This window comes from Muscardinus avellanarius (genome assembly GCF_963383645.1).
Source record: "Muscardinus avellanarius genome assembly, chromosome: 7".
Lineage (NCBI taxonomy): Eukaryota > Metazoa > Chordata > Mammalia > Rodentia > Gliridae > Muscardinus > Muscardinus avellanarius.
The window spans coordinates 107619023-107643282 of NC_137793.1; the positions used below are offsets into that span (position 1 = coordinate 107619023).

The 24260-nt window shown below is 45.2% G+C and overlaps 1 protein-coding gene across 1 annotated transcript in view; it reads right to left on the minus strand.

Annotated features, from left to right (window-relative positions):
• SOAT1 (sterol O-acyltransferase 1) overlaps window positions 1-1713 on the minus strand; it is a gene marked incomplete at its 3' end in the record, with an annotated part of 47113 nt that extends 45400 nt beyond the window's left edge. Inside the window, exon 1 of the mRNA XM_080699006.1 lies at window positions 1605-1713. Within this exon, the coding sequence (XP_080555132.1) occupies window positions 1605-1704 (100 nt within the window). The 5' untranslated portion in view covers window positions 1705-1713. The remainder of the gene's footprint in view (window positions 1-1604) is intronic.
• Between the last annotated feature and the right edge of the window lie 22547 nt (window positions 1714-24260).

Below are 24260 nucleotides of genomic sequence, written 5' to 3' on the forward strand. Positions count from 1 at the left end.
AGAATGCCTCTGGGTTCACTCCCCAGTACCAAGTTAGGTGTGGTGGCACACGCTTATAATCCCAGCATTGGGGAGGCTGAGACAGGAGGATCATGGTTCGTGGACAGCCTCAGCTACTTAGTGAGGCCCTTCACAACTCAGTTAAGACCCTGTTTCAAAAAATAAAAAATAAAAAATAGGGCTGAGAGTGTAGCTCAGAGGTAGAATGCCCCTGGGTTCCATCCCCAGTACTGAAAAGAAAAAAAAAAGGTCCCCAGTACCAGATACAAACACACAAATTAAACAGGAAAAGCAAAATATTTTTTTCATGAAAGGAGGCCTCAATGCACCAATGAATCTCAGAAAGTTCCACCTCTATTTGTTAACCAAACAAGACTCAAATTTCAAATCCGTGTTGAAATCAAACCTATACAAATGTCATTGTAAAAACATATTCTGATGCAATAGATGACATTAATTAGAACTGCATCTATGTGTGTCATTCTTAATCCTAAGCCTTAACTTTAACAAGCCCTATACAATAGTCCTTTTGTAGTCATACACTAAGAAAACTTGGAAATAAGAACTAAAACTCTTTAAGCTCTCCTAAGATTTAGAGTTCAATACTGACCTGAGATAACCTGCTTATTACTGAATTTTGACTGATTCTGTCTTTTAAGAGAGTACTTATTAATTCTGAGGACTTATTTGTAACCATCTAGTTATTCTAATTATGTGTGTGATTTGTGGCCTTTGTCATCCACTTAACTTGGCATTCCATAAAGGTAAATACATCAGTATTTATCACTGCTATAGCCCCAGCACCTAGCAGGACACCTCAATAACTACTGGTAGGGTGAGTGACTGAATTAAAGTGTAGTGTCAAAAGCACAGTAGATACTCAAGCCAGGAATGGTGGTGCATGCTTGAAATCCTAGTACTTAGGAGGTTGAAAAGGACCACAGGTTCAAGGACAGTCTGAGCAAGTAGTGAAACTCTCATTAACCTAGCAAGACCCTATCTCAAAATAAAATGGGGCTGGAGGTATACCTCAGAGGTAGAATGCCCCAAGTTCAGTACCCAGTGCCACAAAAAAGAAAACATAGTAGAGCCGGGCGTGGTGGCGCACGCTTGTAATCCCCGCGCTTGGGAGGCGGAGACAGGAGGATCACGCAGGTTCGAAGCCATCTGTGCCCACTGGCTTAAGAGACCCTGTTTCCAAATTAAAATGTAAAAATGGGTCTGGGAGTGTAGCCTGGAGGTAGAAGGGCTTCCGGGAACCCCAGTACCACCAAAAAAAAAAAAAAAGAAAGAAAACATATTAGATACTCAACAGATGTTCACTAAACTAATAAGAAAGGACTTACTTTGTAATTTTTTTTGGTGGTACTTGGGATTGAATCCCCAGGGTCTTGCTAGGTTGATTTAAGTCTCAGTAATTGCTGAGGCTGTCCTCAGACTTGTGATCCTCCTATCTCAGCTTCCCAAGTACTAGGATTACAGGTATGCACCACCATACTCAGCTACGCGTTTATATAAAGAAAACCAAGAGATTGCAATCCCCACACTAGAACACTGAATTTGTTCCACTGCATTAATTCACCTTAAAAAACTACAAGCCTCACCATTGCTGCGTGTCTCCAGGAACGCCTTTGCAGGGTTTTGCTGGTCTTCATCTGTCTGAGGGTCTTCACTGGACTTTGGCAGTCGATTTCTTAGGGACATCTTCTCTTTATCCACTACTGAGCTGTCTAGGAAGGAAGATGTAAAAAGCTTTGAGCAATAGTTAGAAGATTTTATATAAAATAGGTCTGGAAGTACAGCCCAAAGGTAGAAAGCCTCTGGGTTCCACCTGCAGTACCACAAAAAAAAAAGAAAAAAAGAAAAAAAAATAGAAAGCAGGGCATGGTGGCGCACGCTTGTAATCCTAGCATTCGAGAGGCTGAGACTGAAGGATCGCGGTTCGCGGGCAGCTTCAGCTACTTAGTGAGGCCCTCTGCAACTTAGTGAGACCCTGTTTCAAAATAAAGAATAAAAAGTAGGGGAGGGGATGTAGCTCGGAGGTCAAATGCCTCTGGGTCTAGACCCGCAAAAAAAAAAAAAAAAAAAAAAGATTTTAAATGTTTCTTACAAAAAGAAGTGATTTATGATTGAGATGAGATAATGGATAAACTATGGACTTATTTTATACTGTATACATGTATTAAAGTATCACAGTATCCCCATAAATATGTATGATTATGTGTCAATTAAAAATTTAAAAACAGGGCTGGGAATATTGCTCTGTGGTAAGAGCACATGCTGGCACATACAAAGCCCTAGGTTCTATCCTCTGAATCACAATAAACATAAACAGCTTTGAATTAAGCCATCTATCCAACTTAGGTGAATTTCAGAATCCCACCAGGTTTAAAAGAGGTGATAACCAATGATAGACTATCCTCCTTTTGTTTTACCTTAACCACATTTATGCATTCCTTCTTTTTTTTTTTTCTTTTTTCTTTCTACTGGGAATTGAACCTAGAGGCATTCTACCTCTGAGCTGCACCCCCAGCACAATTTCATTTCATTTATTCTTTGGGGGAGGGCACAGGGGATTGAACTCAGGGGCATTCTAACTCTGAGCTTCACCCCAGCCCTATTTCATTTATTCTTTGTGTGGGGAGGGAGGATTCTACTGGGGATTAAACTCAGGCATTCCACCTCTGAGCTTTATCTCTAGCCCTATTTTTATTTTGAAATAGGGTCTAAGTTGCAGAGGGTCTCACTAAGTTGCTGAGGCTGGCTCTGAACCTGTGATCCTCCTGTCTCAGTACTCATCCCAAGTACTGACACCACATCTGGCTTTTTTTTTTTTTTTTTTGGTGGTGGTACTGGGGATGGAACCCTTCTACCTCTGGGCTACACTCCCAGACCTGTTTTATATTTCATTTAGAAACAGGGTCTCAAACCGGCGCAGCTGGCTTCGAACCTGCTTGATCCTCCTGTCTCCGCCTCCCAAGCACGAGGATTACAAGTGTGCACTACCACACTCAAGTTATTTTTTTTTTTAATTTTGAAACAGGGTCTAAGTTACAGAGGGCCTCACTAAGTTGCTGAGGCTGGCTGGCCTTCAACCTGCAATTGTCCTGTCTCAGCCTCCCAAATACTAGGCTTACAGGCATGCACAACCAAAAAAGAACTGCCATAGCCCCAAATCTTTTGTGGTACTGGGGATTGAACTCAGGCATTCTACCTCTGAGCCACACCCCCAGCCATATATATATAATTTGTTTTTGTTTTTGAAACAGGGTCTACTAAGTTGTGGAGGGCCTCACTTAAGTTGCTGACACTGGCCTTCAACTTGTGATCCTCCAGTCTCAGCTTCCCAAGTACTGGGATTACAAGCATGCGCCACCATGTCTGGCTCAGAGCTCCAATTTGTAAAGAACAATTTATTTGAACAAGGCATTGAATATATAAAAAATAAGAATTGAATAGCAAAACTAACTACAAAGATACCACAGGCAAAGTACCATTAACTTTACCAAGTCAATGGTAAAAATAATAAATCTTAAATTCAAAGACAGGAGAAGCCGGGCATAGTGGCACATGCTTGTAACCCCAGCATTTGAGAGGCTGAGACCGGAGGATCGCGGTTTACAGACAGTCTCAGCTACTTAGTGAGGCCCTGTTTCAAAATAAAGAATAAAAAATAGGGCAGGAGGTGTAGCTTTGAGGTTGAATGCCCCTGGGTTCCATCCCCACACCCGCCAAAACAAAGACAAAAGCTTTTACAGAAAAAAGGTCTTTGGAGACTGAGTCTTAAAGGATGAGAACAGCACACTCTGTGAGAAAGGGTTCAGACAAGACCTCTAGACGCCCTATTCAGGGGACCACAATGGAGTCAGGCCACTGGAGAACAAGAAACAAGATTTTGTTGGACATCTATTATGTTAAAGGCCCCAATGTGCTTAAGTTTTCTCATTTAATCTTTGTAGCAATTCTGCAAAAATAAAATATAACTCCAAGTTTTCATATGCGAAAACAAAGGTTCAAGTAGTTATTACTGTCATGCGATCCATGGATCAGAAGCACAACTGTAATTGAACAAGTTGAGTATATTAGGAATGCACACAATGGAAAACCAAAGATATTAGAAACAGCCTAGCATGCAGACGCACACCTGCAATCCCAGCACTTGGGAGGCTGAGAGAGGAGGATTATGGTCAGCCTCAGAAACTGAGCAAGGCCCTCTGCAACTTAGTGAGACCCTGTTCCAAAATTAAAAAGAAAACAGGGCTGGGTGGAGCTCAGAGGTAGACTCCCTCTGGGTTCAATCCCCATTATCACCAAAAATATAGTTTTTTGGGTTATTAAGTACAATAAGGGCTACCTGACTCACAAGTACTGTGATATTGCTGACAGTAGATCTATTAACCAAGACAGTAACTAAGAGGTGGGCTGAATACACAGCGTGGGTACTCTGGATAAAGGGCGAATTCATGTTTCAGGCAAGTAGAATGCGATGGTCAAGATTTTGTCAAAGCTAGGTATGGTGGCACACAATCCCAGTACATGGGAGGCTGAGACAGGATCACAGATTCGAAGCCAGGCTCAGCAACTTCACCAAGCCCTCTACAATTTAGTGAGACCTTGTTTCAAAATAAAAAATTAAAGCCAGGCGTGGTGGTGCACGCTTATAATCCCAACACTTGGCAGGCTGAGACAGGACGATCACACAGGTTCAAAGCCAGCCTCAGCCACTTAATGAGGCTCTCAGCACCAAGGCCCGGCTTGTTGCTGTTGTCTAGATTAAGGTCACCTAGTAGTTTTGTCTGATGTTGATGTTTAGAGAAACAGAATTCCACAGAAGAACAGCAAGAGGGCCTGAATGTTAAGTGCCGGGTTGGCTCACGGCAACACCAAGTCTAGCACACACCAGCACGCAGCGCCAAGGCAGCTCCTGGATGCTAGGGGCTGCTTCTCTTCTCATTACAGTGACGTGCCAAGACCACACAGCCCATAGCAGAGCCAGACTGGAAGCCGCAGTAGAGAGATTCAAAATACATATTCAACTAATTTTTAAGTTAGTTTTTTATTTGTTTCCAAATAAAATATAAAATAGGTCTGGAAGTGTAGCCCAGAGGTAGGAAGCCCCTGGGTTCCACGCCAGTACCACCAAATTAATTAATTAATTAATTAAACATTCAAAACAGCAAGCTGGGCATGGTGGTACACAATTGTAATCCCAGTACTTGGGTGGCTGAGCTAGAAGGATCACAAGCTTGCAGCCAGCCTCAGCAACTTAGTGAGGCTCTCAGCAACTTAGTAAGACCCTGTTTCAAAATAAAAAAAATAATATAGAGTTAGGGGTATAGCTCAGAAGTAGAATGTCCTCTGGGTTGAATCTCCAGCACCAAAAAAACACAATAAAACAGGGCTAGGGGTGTAGCCCAGTAGTAGAATGCTTCTGGGTTCAATCCTCAGTACTAAAAAAAATTTTTTTGTCAAAATACTAAAACTAGTGTGCAACTTAGAGCTTATGAATTGTTATATTTTCCAAACTATGGCTGGCTGCAGGCAACTGGCATTATGGAAGACAGAACCACGGGTAAGCAGGGACTATGTTCATTGAAACAGCAGCACTCACTCACACTGGCCTGGACGGAAATGTTTGATCTTTGGACTTGACAATGTTTAAGCTTTATCTGTGTTCAGACATGATGATGGCATAATCTTGTTTTTGTCTTTTTTTTTTAATGGTACTGGTGACTCCAGGGACATTCTACCTCTAAGCTACACCCTGTACCATTTTATTCTTTATTTTGAAACAGTCTCACTGAAACTGGCCTTGAACCTGCAATCCTCCAGTCTAAGCCCCCAAGTACTGGGATTACAGGGAGCGCCAAGGCCCGGCTTGTTGTTGCTGTCTAGATCTATTAAGGTCACCTAGTAGTTTTGTCTGATGTTGATGTTTAGAGAAACAGAATTCCACAGAAGAACAGCAAGAGGGCCTGAATGTTAAGTGCCGGGTTGGCTCACGGCAACACCAAGTCTAGCACACACCAGCACGCAGCGCCAAGGCAGCTCCTGGATGCTAGGGGCTGCTTCTCTTCTCATTACAGGGACGTGCCAAGACCACACAGCCCATAGCAGAGCCAGACTGGAAGCCGCAGTAGAGAGATTCAAAATACAAATTCAACTAATTTTTAAGTTGATAACAGAGGCCTGGGGTGAAGGCACAAGCCTGTGGTTCCAGTACTTGGGAGGCTGAGACAGAAGAATCACAGGCGTGAGCCCAGCCATAGCTACTTAGTGAGACCCCGTCCCAAAAAAGAGCTGAGAGTGCAGCCCGGAGGTAGAATGCCCTTGGATTCAACCCCCAGGACCCCACCTCCCACACACACAGAGTGCAGAGAAATGTGACACAGAAAAGACTAGCAATGAGAAGAGTCAATCTTTAAAGGCCTAAGAAATTACAACCTTAAAGGAAAGCAATGGGGAGGATTTTCAGCATTAAAAACATAAAAGCCAGCCGGGCGTGGTGGCTCACGCTTGTAATCCCAGCCCTTGGGAGGCTGAGACAGGAGGATCGCATGGGTTCGAAGCCACCTCAGCTACTTAGTGAGGCTCTCAGCAACTTAGTGAGACCCGGTTTCCAAATAAAATATGAAAAAGGTCTGGGAGTATAGCCCGGAGGTAGAAAGCCTCTGGGTTCCACCCCAGTACCACCAAATAAATAAATAAATAAAAATAAAAACATAAAAGTCAAATTTTAAGATCAGAATCAAGTTAGTACAAGGTTTAAGAGAGTAATGAGATTACTAGTCTAAAGCAAGAAGAAATAATGAAATATTCAAAACCCTTGTATTTACCTATTTTTCTACTTTTAGCAGTGAGGGAGGGGTATGGGCTGGGAATGGAACCCAGGGCCTCACACATGCTACACACTCTACTTCTGAGCTACACTCCCAGCCCCTCGTTACACTATTATTTATTTATTTATTTATTTATTTATTTATATTGCAGGCCCAGTGATGGGAACCCAGGGGCATGTGACCTCTGAGGTACACTCCCTGCCCTTTTTTTTTAGTCTTTATTTTGAAACAGGGTCTAAGTTGCGGAGGGTCTCACTAAGTACCTGAGGCTGTCCACGAACCGCGATCCTCTGGTCTCCGTCTCCCAAATGCTGGGATTACAAGCGTACACCACCATGCCTGGCTTCCCTCGTTACACTATTTTTAAATCTAATATTAAGGTCTTCCTAAATTTTTGTATTAAAATGTCTTTTATGTATAAAACAATGTAGCAAATGGTAAATTTGGTTGCTTTTTCAACTGGCACTGTGTAACAAACTTAAAAACTGACAAACCTAGATCAGTTTCCTTTTTTCCTGAAATCATATAAATGAAACGGAATTGCACAACATCAGATGAATATATCAAGAAGAAAATTTAGGAGCCCAGTAAGATCTAAGAGGAACCTGGAAAAGATATGGCTGGGTACTGATGACCTAAGTCACCTCGGAAGTGGTAAAGGAAGCCTCCCAGCATTTAATTCTCAAGCAGAAAGGGTTAGGCGAGTGAGAACTGAAAACTGAACTTAAAGGACACAAAAAGAGTTGGGTATGGGTGGAACAGAAATAAGGACATGAGGGTGGGCCCAGCCTGGTGACATGCGCCTGTAATCCCAGTACTTGGGAGGTTGAGGTAACACCAAGATCCCAGGTTCGAGTCCAGCCTCAGCAACTTAGCAAGACTCTGATTCAAAATAAAAATTGTAAAAGGGTAGGGGTATCACTAAGAAGTATGCCCTTAAGAATCAATCCTTAGTACCAAAAAAAATTTGTTTTTAGCTAAAGAAAGAGAGAGGAGATAGGCCTTTCAGCGTTAAGACCAAAGTGATTATGTTTCTTAGCTTTCCAACACATCAGTGTTGCAAAGCTGACCTTAGTTGAAGTTCATACTTTAATGACTCTGGCACATCTGAAAGGAGCTTTGATAGTTTAAACAAGGCAAGAGGGGAAAAGCATTTGCATAGGAATGATTTAAATTCTGACAAGAGGGATGTGGCAATTAGCTGAAAGATCCATGCGTATGAAGCATCTTATTCTCCAATGATTAAATGTTTTGTAATACATCAGAGATCCATCCTATTGTATTCTTTATGTACACAAGTGCACATGTACAAAAGCGAAATGTACCCAAAGAAGCCAGGGCTATTAATTTAGGAAAGTCAAACAAGCCCAGGTTCCCGTGGATATCAGAACCTAGGTTTTGTTTTTGTTGTTTGCAGTGCCAGGGATCTAACCGAGGCTGCGGCCCTACCACTGAGCTCTATCCCAGCCCTAACAGGGCTTAGGGAAGGATACAAGTTTCCAAGGCACGAAAAGGAGAGGAAGGGAGCACACAGAGTGACCTGATATTTACCTTTAAGAAAATCAACTTAGTCCTGGGAGAATACGATACAATGGTGGGAACAGGGAGCTCACACACCAAACAACAAAGGCTTGAACCAAGGCTCCAATGGCACATGTTTATGAAAAGATTAAGAGGGAAGTGAGAAGGGAGATAAGTTTACAAACATTAGCCTGATGAGCTTCTGAGAGATCCAGCTGGCTGGGAGCAGGCGGCACTTGTTCACAGATAGCGCACCCGGCTATAGGTGTGTCATTATGCTAAGTAATTACAGGTGGAAGAGAAAGAGAAGCAGGTAAGTTCAATGTTATGTGCCTTAGGCCAGCCAAGTTTTCAACAGCTGAATATACAAGTCTGGGCTGAAGATAGAGATCTACAACTCATTAGCGCATAGGCGGCACCTAGGCAATCATAAAGCTAACATTTGGGTAGCACTTAGCCTATGCAGCAGATACTATTATTCCATTTGAGAGGTGGTTAAATGATGTCTCCAGGATTATGGAGCATCTAAAGAGCTAAAAGTAAAAGGGAAAGACCTAGCTAGATTAGAGGAGAACCAGGAGCGAGTAATGTTGGAAATCAAGTTAGAGGCTCTGAGGTCATCCATCTAGAGTCAACATCATGGAAAATTCAAGTAAAACACACACAGCAAAAAAAGTGGAGGATAGGCCGGGCGTGGTGGCGCACGCTTGTAATCCCCGCGCTTGGGAGGCAGAGATAGGAGGATCACGCAGGTTCGAAGCCAGCCGCGCGCTGGCTTAGGAGACCCTGTTTCCAAATAAAAATGTAAAAATAGGTCTGGGAGTGTAGCCCGGAGGTAGAAGGGCTTCCAGGAACCCCAGTACCACCAAAAAAAAAAAAAAAAAAAAAGTGGAGGATGGAACATGAAACAGGTATTTCACAATTTGGGGACATTAACAGCTGTGACTTACTTTGTTCCATGTACAGTTAGTTTCAGGAACAAGGACAAATACATTTGGAGTCAGTTGCAAAATGAACTGAGGAAGTGAAAACGATGATCATAAGACTAGTTTCTCAAGAGTTGGGTATGGTGGGCATGCCATGCCTAGAATTCCAGGACTTGGGAGGCTGAGACAGGAGGACCCCAGGCTTGTGGAGGCCAGCCTCAGCAACTCAGTGAGGCCCTGTTTCCAAATAAAGTATAAAACCGGTCTGAGAGTATAGCCCAGAGGTAGAAAAGCCCCTGGCTTCTATCCTCAGTACCAAAAAATAAATAAATAAAAATAAAGAATAAAAAACAGGGCTAGAGGTGTAGCTCAGAGGTAGAATGTCCCTGGGATCCATCCCTAGTGCCACAAAAATAATAACAACAATAATAAAATAAAATACATCAGCTGAGTATGGTGGCAGATGCTTGTAGTCCCAGTACTTGGGAGACTGAGTCAGGAGGATCACAGGTCCAATTCTCAGGCTCAGCAACTTAGTGAGACTCTGTTTCAAAATAAAAAATAAAAGGCTTAAGGTTTTACACAGAAGTAAAATGCCCAGATTCAATCCCCAGTACCTAATAATCAAATAATAATAAATACATCACACTGATTCAACTAGAATTTAAGAAACTAATTTGTGCACTGCAGTTAGATAACGGTCTAAGTGTACTTAAGTAACTTGTCTTCAGAAAGCAAATAAAATTAGTTTCAGAAACACATGAATCGTGTTAGGGGAAAAAAAAATGTCAACTTTAGCCTGCCTGTAGTGTTCTTATTAACTAAGATTTTCAAAAGAAGGCATATATCTGTATCACAAATAAAAATAAATAATGCTTGTGGAAGAACTTTGCCACCTGGCTCTCAGGTTCAGCAGGAGAAAAACAATCCAAAACACAAAAAGTCGCCCTCTTCCGTCCAAACAAAGGTTGCCCTGGTACAAGCCCCAGCAACTTTGACACAGGACAGAACTGGGTCAGTTAGTCAATTAGCAAGACTGAAGAACGTGTAGAAATTTCATTTACATCTGTATAGTACAAGCATTTATTCAGAATGGCAAACTCGGTAGAGCTTGACTGCCTTTGTTAAAAACTTTCCCATTTCTTTCCCAGAGGAAAGGCCCTTTTCCCTAGCTAAGGTTTCACAGTCTAAAGTTCCTTTCTCTGTCCTCCAACTCATTCATTCTTATGCCGTGCCAGGTGTTGCCCCAGACCCTGAGAGGACATAAGCAAGAAAAACTAGCCCAATTTCCTAGCAGGGAAAACAACGTGCCTAATTTACACAACTCTTTACAGTTAGTGATTAACTGCTGGTAAGGAGGCTATGGAGTGCTAGAGGGGCTTAAGAGGATGAGGGGTCCTCAGAGGAAGTGATATTGGAGCTGATATTCCAGGAACGCTTAGGGGTGGAAAAGGGACTTGACCGGGCATTGGAGATGGAGGAAATGCTTAAAGGCCACGAGATAAGGAAAGAAGTGCTCCAGGAGCAAAAAAATAAACCCGCTGTGGCTTGAGCAGTCAGCAGGAGAGAGGCTCCGATGAGCTGGACACAGGAAGAATGAGCTCACTCTGTATGGTAGCTTTTTTATCCTAAAAGAATGTGAACCCTCCGCGGGGTTCTAACCATGTGATATATTGAGCCACGTGCATTTCTCCACGATTACTCCTTACTCTTGCATGCATCAGAGCTCCTTCCAAAACCTAGTGCCTGGCCTCCACAGCAGACTTCCCTAACAGATCAGCCATGATACTGCCCAACTTAATCCGAGAGAGAGAGAGAGAGAGAGAGAGAGAGAGAGAGAGAGAGAGAGAGGAAGAGAGAGAGAGAGACACGGAGAAAGAGAGGGAGAGAGACAGACAGACAGGGTTCAAACAAGTGGCAGTGAAGCACGGCGTGGCGGCGCATGCCAGTAATCACAGTACTTGGGAGGCTAAGATAGAAGACTACAGGTTCAAGACCAGCGTCAGCAACTTAGCAAGACCCTGTTTCAAAATAACAATTAGGAGGCTGAGACAGGCAGATCACAGGTTTGCAGCCAGCCTTGGTCACCCTGTGAGGACTTCTGCAACTTAGTGAGACCCTGTTTCAAAATAAAACATAAAATAGGGCTAGGGGCATAGTTCAGAGATAAAATGCCTCTGGGTTCAACTCCCAGCCCCACAAATAATAAAATAAAATAAAAAAGGGCTGGAGGTGTTGCTCAGAAGTAGAATGCCCTTCTGAGGCATTCAATCCCCAGTACTGCCCCCCCAAAAATTTTTTTTTTGTTTTTTGGGGGTTTTTTTGGTGGTACTGGGGTTCCTGGAAGCCCTTCTACCTCCGGGCTACACTCCCAGACCTATTCTTTTTATATATATTTTTGAAATAGGGTCTCTTACGCCAGCGCGTCTGGCTTCGAACTTGCACGATCCTCCTGTCTCTGCCTCCCAAGCGCGGGGATTACAAGCGTGCGCCACCACGCCCAGCCCCCCAAAAAAATTTTAAGTGACCAATGACATTATCCTATAGATAAATGCAGAGAATGAGGTTGACAGCTGTTTCTCACAAATAATTTCTAAATATATATGTCATTTAAGTTGCATACCTACTAATACTTGAAGTCAAAGACAAAAACTTAACTACATCCTAATACTAAAAAACAAAACGCGGGCTTGACTAAAGACTTTGGTACCCACAGCCTACACAGATCTCGATGCCTTGAGCGCCATCCCTCCACACACTCCCCCCCCCCCAAATCAGCAAAAGGGCTGGCTCCCTGAGCGCATCGTGGGTCTCGCTTCTTAAAGAATAAAATGTCTTCTAATTCACAACTTTCTTTACTATTGCCTTGAGACAGCCCCCTGGACCGGGCGTCCCCAGAAGAGCCTGCAAGGTGTGAGCGGCTGCCAGGAATCGGGGCGGCTGCGGGCGGCGACCCTGCCGTCCTCCCCCCAGCTCCCGGGCTCGGGGCTCCCTCCCCGGGCTGCGGGCCGCGTCCCGCAGGGCAGCCCAGGACAAAGCCAGGCCCTGGGGCCGCCGCCTCCGTCCCCTCCTCCCGGGCCGCGGCGGGGGCCCGGCCGGGAAACTGGAGGGAGCGGGGCGCCGGCGTTACCTGGGGCCGGAGCCCGGCACCGAGGGCGGCGGCGGGAAGCGGCGGCGCGGCCGAAGGCGGCTAGCGGAAGACGTCGGGAGCCGGGCCCGCGACGCGGCCACCCGGCGGCCCCGGAGATAAAGCGCCCGGCGCCCCGCCCTCGCCCCGCCCCCTGGGCGGGGCCGCGTCGCGCGCACGGCCGGCCTCGCGCTCCCATTGGCGGGCCCGCGCCCGCCGCCCCGCCCCCGCCCCGCCCCGCCCCGCCCCGCGGCTCGGCCCGCGCCGGCTGGTGGACGCGCGGGCTCCGCGCTGGCGCCCGCGCCCGGGGTGCCGCCCCCTCCGCGGAGGCGCGCGACCCGGCCGCGGCGGCCCCGGGACCCCGACCGTCAGGGAGCCGGAAGGGAACACTGGCCAGAAGTCTGAGTCGCGGGTCGCGTTGTGCCCGATAAATCGTCCTCGTGCCCTTCAGCCACGCGACAACTTAGATAAGGTAATGAATGGGGCAATCAAGTCATTTAAAAGGATCCTTGGGACTTCAGAGCCAAAGAGAAAATGTTGCAGAGATTTACAGGAAGATTAGATGCAACAGTTAATCCTCGTAAAGTTTTGTGGTTTTTTCCTTTTAGGTGGAGGGGAGGAGGAGTCAAACTCAGGAGCTGCGCCCCCAGCCTCATATTTTATTTTCTCACTAAGTTGCCGCGAGTCCCCCTGAATGGCGGAGGCCGTCCTCGAACCTGCGAACCTCCTGTCCCAACGTCCTACGTGTGGGGATCACAGGCACCTAGCTAATCTCCCAAGAGATTTTTCTGAGGCAAAAATGTGGGAGAATTTAGGTTAAAAGTAGGTGAAAGAGCGCTCTGTAGCTGGGCGTGGTTGTGCCCGCCTCTAATCCCTGTTTGGAATGCTGAGACAGGGGTCACAGGTTCCAAGGCAACCTCAGCAATTTAGTGAGCCCCTCAGCAACTTAGCCAGACTCCGTCTAAAAAAAAAAAAAGAAGAAGAACAAAAACACAGGAGCCAGGTAAGTATCAAGAAGATACTTACCTTAGCATTGCTTCATTTTTTTATTGCAAAAATATTGTGTGTTAGCCGGGCGTGGTGGCGCACGCTTGTAATCCCCGCGCTTGGGAGGCTGAGACAGGGGGATCGCGCAGGTTCGAAGCCAGCCTCAGCTACTTAGTGAGGCTCTCAGCAACTTAGTGAGACCCTGTTTCAAAAATAAAATATAAAATAGGGCTGGGAGTATAGCCCGGAGATAGAAAGCCTCCGGGTTCCAACCCCTGTACCCCCCCCCAAAAAAAAATTGTGTTGTTCCTGGTGCTACGGACAGCAGTGAATAGAACAGAAGCAGCCTCTGTACTCAGAAGCTTATGTTTCTAGTGGGGAAGATAAATAATAAAACATGTAAATTAGGTACTGATAAGTGTTAAGAAGAAGACAGGAAATAAACACGATCCAGTAACATCAAAAGATTCTCAGGGCATCAGGATTGAAGAAGAAAAACTGCAGAGAGATTTGGGACATAAATTAGATACAACAGTTAGTTGCGAGGATTTTGCAAAGACAAAGGTGTAGGTGAGTGGCAGAGGTAACCTGAACTAAGACCTTAATGAGGAGGAGTCTGGCGGCCTTGCCGGCCACGGGGAAGAAGAGCATTCTAGACAGACAGGACAGAGCGTGGCCTGGCACTGAGCAGCTCCCGCTGGCTGGAGGACAGAAGGCGCAGGAGGCTTCTCCTAGCTCACTGGGTGAGGACTGAAACTGAGGTTGGGCCTTCAGCAGGAGCCTGCACATACTCTTTGAATTATTTTGTTAAATACAAAGGAAAGACATTAAAAAAAGCAAGTTAACCTATTTATTGAGAATAACTGAGCCGGGCGTGGTGGCGCATGCTTGTAATCCCAGCATTCGGGAGGCTGAGACCTGGAGGATCGCGGTTCGCGGACAGCCTCAGCTACTTAGTGAGGCCCTCTGCAACTCAGTGAGACCGGGTTTCAAAATAAAGAATAAAAAATAGGTCAGGGGGTGTAGCCTGGAGGTCAAATGCCCCTGGGTTCCATCCCCAGACCCGCAAAAAAAAAAAAAAAAAGAGAATAACTTTGAAAGGAACAGAAATGGGATAAGAAGAAGCCAGAGAAGAAAAGGAAATTTGGGGGCAAATCCGTGAGACAGATTTGGGCAGTTGCTATAGAAATAGAAGTTGGGAAGCTGGGCATGGTGGCGCACGCTTGTAATCCCCGCGCTTGGGAGGCTGAGACAGGAGGATCGCGCAGGTTCGAAGCCAGCCTCAGCTACTTAGTGAGGCTCTCAGCAACTTAGTGAGACCCTGTTTTCAAATAAAATATAAAAAAAAAAGGTCTGGGAGTATAGCCCGGAGGTAGAAAGTCTCTGGGTTCCACCCCCAGTACCACCAAAAAAAAGAAAAGAAATAGAAGTTGGGCTGGTTGTGGTGGCACATGCTTGTAATCCCAGTATTTGGGAGGTTAAGACTGAAAGATTGAAGGTTCAAGGACAGCCTTGGCAACTTGGAGAGGCCTTCTGCAACTTAGTGAGACTCTGTTTCAAAATAAAAGAATAAAATTTGGCAGACAGGTAAAGAGAAAGGAAAACGTTCGCAGCCAGGCATGGTTGTGTACACTTGTACTCTCAGTACCTGGGCGGACGAGACATGAGGATGGCAGGTTCAGAGTCAGACTCAGCAATTTAGTGAGTCTTTCAGCAATTTAGCAATTTAGCAAGATCCTGTTTCCAAATAAAAAAATAAAATAGGGCTGGGAGTATAGCCCAGAGGCAAGGCCTCCAGTACCACACACACACACACACACACACAAAGCGAAAGAGAGAGAGAGAAGAAAGAGGATCACAGGTTCATTGCCAACCTCAGCAATTTAGTGAGGCCCTCAGCAACTTAATGAGACCCTCCTTCAAAGTAAAGAATAAAATAGGGCTGGGGTGTCACTTAGAGGTAGAATGCCCCTTGATTCAACCCCAGTAGGAGAGGGGGCGGGGGAGAGAGAGGGGGGGGAGAGGATTTCAGTATAGATATCTGAGGTGCAGGTGTAAAGAAAGATCATAAACAAGGTAACTCCAGGTTATTTCCTTAAGCAAGAGGGAGAGTGGCATTATCTTTTAGTGCAAAGGTCATATATGATTAGAGAGACTCCAGAAGCCTCTGCCAAAAGTCCAAGCATCTGCCACCACTAGCTGGAAAAATCTCATATCACTTGACCCCTGAGATTAAGATTTTATTAAATGCTAGTGTTGACTTCATCGTATTCTAATAAAACACTTGCACAGAACTTGTAATGAGTTGCTAGGGATATGAAAAATCAATAAGATTGTCTATGGGAGACAGATAATTGAGCCATTTCAAAACAATAGGATAAGTGTTACAATAAAAAGATATGAAAAAGAGCTGGGCGTGGTGGTGCACACTTGTAATCCTAGTACTTGGGAGGCTGAGACAGGAGAATCGCAGATTCTGGGCCAGTCCCAGCTACTTAGTGAGGACCTCCACAACTTAGTGAGAACCTGTTTCAAAATAAAGAATAAAAAATAGGGCTGGGGGTATAGCTCAGAGATAGAAATACCCCTGGGTTCAATACCCAGTACCAAAAGAAAAATGTTAAAAACAAAAATTCTTTCCAGGCGTGGTGGCACATGCTTGTAATCCCCGTGCTTGAGAGGCGGAGACAGGAGGATCATGCAGGTTCAAAGCCAGCCTCACTGGCTTAAGAGACACTGTTTCCAAATAAAAATATAAAATAGGTCTGGGAGTGTAGCCCAGAGGTAAAAGGCCCCTGGGTTCCATCCCCAGTACCACCAAAAAAAAAAGTTCTTCCAGGCATAGTGGCACAGACTGGTAATCCCAGTACCTGGGGGACTGAGAGAGGAGACTTGCAGTTTCGAAGCCAGCCTCAGCTACTTAGGCCCTCTGCAACTTAGTGAGACCCTGTTTCAAAATTTAAAAAATAAAATATGACTGGGGGTATAGCTCAGATAGATGCCCCTGAGTTCAATCCCCAGTACCACAAAAAAGAATTGGGACTATGGCAAGGTGTTGGTGGTGCATGCCTAAAATCCAGTACTTGGGAGGCTGAAACAGGAGGATCACAGGTTCAGAGCCAGCCTCAGCTACTTAGTGAGGCCCTCCACAACTTAGGGAAACCCTGTTTCAAAATAAAGAATAGAAAATGGGTTGGGTGTGTAGCTCATTGTAGAATTCCCCTGGGCTCAATCCTCAGTACCACAAAAAGAAAAAAGAAAAAAATGTACCTACCTAACAGGGTCATCATTAATATTAAGTGAGTTAATACTTTCAAAGTGTCACATACAAACAGGCACAGTTTCACTGACCTGTAATCCCAATACTTGGGAGGCTGACAGAAGAGGATCAAATGTTTGAGGCCAGCCTCAGCAATTTAGCAAGATCCTGTTTCAGAACAAAATAAATAATAAGGGCTGGAGGTATAACTCAGAGGTAGAATGTCACTGGATTCAATTCCCAGTACCAAAGAAAAAATAAGTCTCATACAGACCCTGGTATACAGAATCAATATTTTTGTGAGGTACTGGGGATGTAATCCAGGGGCATTCTACCTCCAAGCTACACCCCAGCCCTATTTTTTTTTTTTATTTTGAAGCAGGTTCTCACTGAGTTGTAAAGGCCTCACTAAGTAGTAGCTGAGGCTGTCTGTGAATCACGATCCTCCTGTCTCAACCTCCCGAATGCTGGGATTACAAGCGTGCGCCACCACGCCCAGCTAGAATCAATCAGTATTAACAATGATATTCTCTTCTGAGTGTAATGGGAACAGTCGGAATGATCATCACAACTGACTACTGGAGGAAAGGGAAAGAGACAAGCAAAGGCTTTCTGAACTCAGGGCGTTCAGTCGTCAGGGAAGGGAGAAGGAATACTCTAAGCCGAGGACACCAGGTCAAAGGCCACAAGACAAGAAGGAGCCATTCTAAAGGGTGAAATGCTTCCTGAGAGGTAGCAAGAAGTCAGGGGCCAGGGCCAGGACTTGAATTGGTAGAGCAGCATTGATGAGACATACTGATTGAGGACCTCGCAGACAGAGAGGAGCCAGCCGAGGGCGTAAGAAGGAGGGAGTCATGATTTGGAGACTGTACTGGAGGAAGATGCATCCAGAGGTGGAGAGATTAATTGCAAGGTGATGTAAGTGGTAACATAGGTGAGAGGTGATGAAGACCTAAACCTCCGGCCATGGCAAGTGTATAGAGAGAAGGGGTCTGTCTGCGAGATGTGTGAGGGAATGGTTGCCTAGATTAGATGGGGTTTGGGTGGAGGGGACAGGGAGGGTTTCAGGATTCGTGACTCAGTGGGGTGGGTGGCTAAAGAGAATGGCAGTCTAGGTAAGAAAACACATCTGGAGAAGGAGAAAGAATAAGCTCTATTCGAGTCCATCCCTATCGAAACCTAAAAGAACTGAACAAGGAAAAATTGAGTTTTGTTTTGCTTTTACAATAAAATAGCTTTCACATTTTTCTATGTCAGTAAATGCACAGTTATTTCAGAAAATAAAACACAGAAAATTCCAAAGATAAAGACCATCTAATATTCTACTCAGAGATGCAGCTAAATTTGGATGATGAAGAAGAGAACACTGGCGTGGGGCTGGGGACTGCGCCCCTGCCAGAAGAACCAAGCCAGGGTGTGTGTGTGTGTGTGTGTGTGTGTGTGTGTGTGTGTCACTGGGAATGAAACTCAAGAGCATTCTACCTCTTAGCTACACCCCTAGGCCTATTTTATTTTTATTTTGAATCAGGGTCTCACTAAGTTGCCGAGGGCCTCACTAAGTTGCTGAGGCTGGCCGTGAACCTATGATCATCCTGTCTCAGCCTCCCAAGTCTTGGGATTATAAGCGTGCACTAGCCAGGTTTTTTTGGGGGGTTTTTTTTTTTTGTTTTTTTGTTTTTTGGTTTTTTTAGTGGTACTGGGGTTCCTGGAAGCCCTTCTACCTCCAGGCTACACGCCCAGACCTATTTTATATTTTTGAAACAGGGTCTCTAACGCCAGCGCGGCTGGCTTCGAACCTGCGCGATCCTCCTGTCTCTGCCTCCCAAGCGCGGGGATTCCAAGCGTGCGCCACCACGCCCGGCTTCTAGCCAGGTTTTAAAACTTGAACATCCTTGCCAGGCACAGTGGCTGACGCCTATGATCTCAGTACTCAGGAGGCCGAGACAAGGGCATTACAGGTTCAAGGTTAGCCTCAGCAACTTAGACCAACTTGGACAAGACCCTCAGCAATTTAGGAAACCCTTGTTTCAAGATACACACTAAGCCAGGCGTGGTGGCGCACTCTTGTAATCCCAGTACTTGGGAGGCTGAGACAGGATGACAAGTTCAAAGCCAGCCTCAGCAGCTGAGTGAGGCTCTCAGCAATTACCAAGACCCTGTTTCCAAATAAAACATAAAAAAATAGGTCTGTGGGTATAGCCCTGAGGTAGAAAGCCCTTGGGTTCCATCCCCGGTACTACAAAAATTAATAAACAATAAAATGAGACTGTTTGAATTAAAAATATAAAAAAGGCAGGGGCTGCTGCTCGAAGGTGGGATGTCCCTGGGTTGAATCCCCAGTTCCAAAATAAAGCAGAAGCCTCTCAGTTCTTCAGAAGGGCACCTCATCCCTTCTTGATGCCAAACAGGCAATCATTTTCTCATCCCATCTCAAGTATGTCTAACTTCACCACAGGCACTAGCCATACAGAAAACAGATTGAGTAAGAATGAGGCAAGGTGTGGACCAGAACGCCGGCCCTGCCTGGAGTGTTCTAGAAAAGTCTTGAAGAGCTGTAATCCTACCTTGTTTATGTGTTCCCGAAGCACCCATCACAGAGCTGTGTGTCACCTGATAAATGTATTGAATGAATGAATGAATGAAGCCAACTGAAGGCACGAGGCCCTGGAGTATGGGTCAGACACAATCTCATTCCTTCTCTGAGTCACTGGGTCGTCTTGCAAGCTATGTATCACTGGCTCTCTGCAGAGAGAAGTCTTTGCATGCAAGGGAGAGGACCATGTACGCCAGTTAAGCAGGCTGCCAGCATGGCGCCTGAGTTTTCTCTAGCTGTAAAAAGCAAAGTGCATGCTAGGCACTGCCATAGAGGTAATAATATTTCAAGAGATGTGCCCACGTGAGGAAATAGCATCTGACTGTCCATGGAAGAATGGAAGAGCTGCCGGAGGTGGTGACGCACGCCCGTAATCTCAATGCTTAGGAGGTTGAGACAGGAGGATCGCAGGTTCGAGGACAGCCTCGGCAGTGTAGAGAGATTCTGAGCAACCTTGGGAGAACCCGTTTCAAAATAAAAAAGGACTGAGGATGTACTTGGAAGTAGAATACCTCTGGGTTCAATCCCCAATAAAACACACACACACACACACACACACACACACACACTCACACTCGCAATGGAAGTGTTGCTACACAGCTGTACTCATGACTCCGTTCATTTTTTCCTTTCTTTTTTTTTTTTTGTGTGGTACTGGAGATTCAATCAATCCAGAGGCATTCTACTTTCTAGCTACACTCCCAGCCCAGTTTTATTCTTTATGTGAAAACAGGGTCTCACTAGGTTGATAAGAGTCTCACTACTTTTTTTTTTTTTTGGTACTGGAGATGGAACCCAAGGACATTTTACCTCCAAGCCACACCCCCCATCCTATTTTTTTAATCTTTATTTTGAAACAAGGTCTCACTAAGTTGCAGAGGGCCTAAGTAGCTGAGGCTGGCTGTGAGCCTCCTGTCTCAGCCTCCCATGTACTGAATTACAAGTGTGCGCCACTGCACCCAGCCGAGAGTCTCTCTGCTTGCTGATGCTGTCCTTGAGCCTGTGATCCTCCTGTCTCAGCCTCCTAAGTAAGGCAAAAACAGGCGTGCGCCACCATACCTGGCTTCCAGTTCATCTTTTCTGACATCACTGATAGAGACTTTCCCATTACTCTTTCTCCAAAAGTAAGGAGAGGGTTTCTTTTTAATAGCACAATGGGAGCCCGGTGTGGTGGCGCACACTTGTAATCCCAGCGTTCGGGAGGCTGAGACTGGAGGATCGCGGTTCGTGGACAGCCTCAGCTACTTAGTGAGGCCCTCTGCAACTCAGTGAGACCCGGTTTCAAAATAAAGAATAAGCCGGGCGTGGTGGCTCACGCTTGTAATCCCCACGCATGGGAGGCTGAGACAGGAGGATCGCACAGGTTCAACGCCAGCCTCAGCTACTTAGTGAGGTTCTCAACAACTTAGTAAGACCCTGTTTCCAAATAAAATATAAAATAGGTCTGGGAGAATAGCCTGGAGGTAGAAAGCCCCTGGGTTCCACCCCCAGTACCAAAAAAATTTAAAAAAATGAAAGAATTAAAAAAAAAAGGGCAGGGGGTGTAACTCAGTGGTCAAATGCCCCTGGGTTCCATCTCCAGACCCTCAAAAAAAAAAAAAAATAGCACAATGGGGATATTTTAATTCCATGAGGAAAATTATTTTATCCTGTATTCCATAAATAACACAAGCTTGCTGAGCATAATGACACACACCTGTAACCCCAGTGCTCAAGAGGTGGAGACGAGGGGTTCCAGTTTAGCCTCAGCAACTTAGTGAGACCCTGTCTCAGGACAATGACTAAGCCGGGCAGGAGGGCGCCTGCTGTAATCCTAGTATTTGGGAGGCTGAGACAAGAAGGTCGCAGGTTGAAGACCAGCCTCAGGACCTTCGTGAGGCCCTCCACAACTTAGACCCTGTTTCAAAATAAAGAAAAAAATAGGGCTGGTGGTATACCTTATACCTTAGAGGTAAGATGGCTCTGGATTCAATCCCCAGTAAAATAATCAATCAATTAATTAATTAATTAAGAGAAGGGCACTTCAGGCATAGCTCAGAGGTAGAATGCCCCTGGTTCAATTCCCATTACAAAAAAAAAAAAAAGAAAATTTTAAAATCATCAGAAATTATACCACCCTAACATGACTGCCTTTAATTTTGTGAAGCCTGTCCTTGCAAACAATTTTTTATTTCCATAGACACAGACAGATGCTGAATTTTTTCACTGTGAATTTTGCATTATATGTGGGGGAGGGTACTGGAGATTGAGCTCAGGAGGTGTGTGTGTGTGTGTGTGTGTTGCTGGGGGTGGAACCCAGAGGCTTTCTACCTCCTATTTTATTTTTTTTTTATTTTGAAGCAGGGTCTCATCAGGTCACTGAGAATTTTGCTAAGTTGCTGAGGCTGATCTCAAACCTATGATCCCCCTGTCTCAACCTCCCAAGCACTAGGATTACAGGCGTGCGCCACCACACCTGGCAACTTTGAGATTCTTTGAGGCCACAGAAAAATGTTGAGGTAGTTGGCTATGACTCCAGGGCAGATATCTTTATAGGGTTATAAATTATATATCAAAGCCCAACTATTCTACAGATATGATTCCCCACTAAGCCTAACTTTCCTTACTATACATTGAGGTTTACTTTTGATTTGCTAACCCAGCCTGGGAGACTTTCCTCCTTCTTTTTGCAATACCATCAAACAGATATATCTTTACCAAGAACTGTGTGTGTGTTATTGGGGATTGAACCCAAGAACATTCTACCGCTGAGCTACACCCAGCCCTATTTTATTTTTATTTTGAAATAAAACCTTGCTAGGTTGAGATAGTCTCACTGCTTACTGAGGCTGTCCTCAAACCTGCGATCCTCCTCAGAGCTTAGCCTCCCAAATACTGGGATTAAAGGCATCCACCACCATGCCCACTTTACAAAGAAATTTTGAAGTAATTTGTAAACTCAACTTTTCCCCTGTGTGCTTTTTTATTTTTATTTTTATTTTTATTTTTTTCGGGTCTGGGAATGGAACCCAGAGGCATTTGACCTCTGAGCTACACCCCCTGCCCAATTTTGTATTCTTTATTTTGAAACAGGGTCTCACTGAGTTGAGGAAGGCCTCACTAAGTAGCTGAGGCTGTCTGCGAACGGATCCTCTGGTCTCAGCCTCCCAAAAGCTGGGATTACAAGGTGCGCCACCACGCCCGGCATTATCCTTTGTTTTCTATTTCTAACCTTTTTTATTCTAATCTACCGAGAAGCTATAGTAATAGTTTCTCCTGCAGAAGTCTTTCAGGGACTTAGAAAAGCAATTATCAGTGATTCCCCCTTCCCAGACTTGCTCATTTTAGGACATTAGTTCCAGCCCACATGCCACTGTCCTAATTTCGGTCATCCTTGCTTCTCACCTGTAATTACAGGTGTGACTGCACCCTAACATCCACACCTCTATTTTTTTCCTCTGCAACCAGACCAGTCTTCCTAGAATGAAGCTTAAGTGTGTTATTATCCTACTGTGATTTGGTTCTACAATTTTGTGTGTGTGTGGTAATGAGGATGGAACCCTGCAGCATTCTACCTCCTAGCTATACCACCGGCACTATTGTATTCTTTTATTTTGTTTTTTGTTTGTTTTTTTTTTCCCCCCGGGTCTGGGGATGGAACCCAGGGGCATTTGACCTCCGAGCTACACCCCCTGCCCTATTTTTTATTATTTATTTTGAAACCGAGTCTCACTGAGTTGCAGAGGGACTCACTAAGTAGCTGAGGCTGTCCGTGAACCGCGATCCTCCAGGTCTCAGCCTCCCGAATGCTGGGATTACAAGCGTGCGCCACCACGCCCGGCTGTATTCTTTTATTTTGTAATAGGGTCTCACGGAGTTGTAAAGGCCTCGCTAAGCAGTAGCTGAGGCTGTCTGTGAATAGCGGTCCTCCTGTCTCAGCCTCCCGAATGCCGGGATTACAAGTGTGTGCCACCATGCGCAGCTCTACAATTCTTTTTAAAAGAGTGTGTGTGTGTGTGTGTGTGTGTGTGTGTGTGTGTGTGTGTGTGTGTATTACTTGGGAATTGAACCCAGGAGCTTTATACCTCCAAGCTAAACCCTTTTTATTTTTTACTTTTTGTGTTACTAGAGATTAAACCCAAAAGCATTTTTCCATTTCTCTCTCTCTCTCGCTCCTCTCTCCTTTTTCTTCTCTCCTCCCTCTCCCTCTTCCTCTCTCTCTCTCTCTCTCTCTCTCTCTCTCTCTCTCTCTCTCTTTTCTGGTGCTAAGGACATTCTAACTCTGAACTACACTCCAGCCCTATATTTTGAAAAATAATTTACTAAATTTCTGAGACTGGCCTTGAACCTGTGATTCTCCTGTTTCAGCTTCCCTAATACTGGGATTACAGACCTGTGTCTCCATGCCTAGAGAGGCATTCTACCTCTGAGCTATATTCCCAGCCCTATTTTTTTGGTGGTACTGGGGGGGGGGGGACCCAGAGGCTTTCTACCTCTGGGCTATACTCCCAGACCTTTTTTATATTTTATTTGGAAACAGGGTCTCACTAAGTTGCTGAGAGCCTCACTAAGTAGCTGAGGCTGGCTTCGAACCCGTGCGATCCTCCTTTCTCAGCCTACCAAGCTCGGGGATTACAAACTTGCGCCACCACGCAGGGCTTTCCCAGCCCTTTTTTATTTTTTATTTTGAAACAAGGTATCACTGAGTTGCTAGAGAGTCTCACCAAGTTGCTGAGGCTGGCCATGACCCTCCTGTATCAGCCACCCAAGTACTGGGATTACAGGCTTGTGCCACCACCCCTGCTTAAAGTATTATTAAAATCTATTTTTCACTTATATCTTCCATATCTATCCCATCCCCATATCCAGTCAGAATGAGAACACCATGACTTCTCAGCTCTGTCTTGAATTATTCTTCCTTTGTCTACAGTTTACCATTAGCTTCAGATCTCTGCTGTTGAAATCCAATTCACCCATAAAGGCCTATTTCTATTGCCATCTCTTTCTCAAAACCCTTGTGTTACACAAG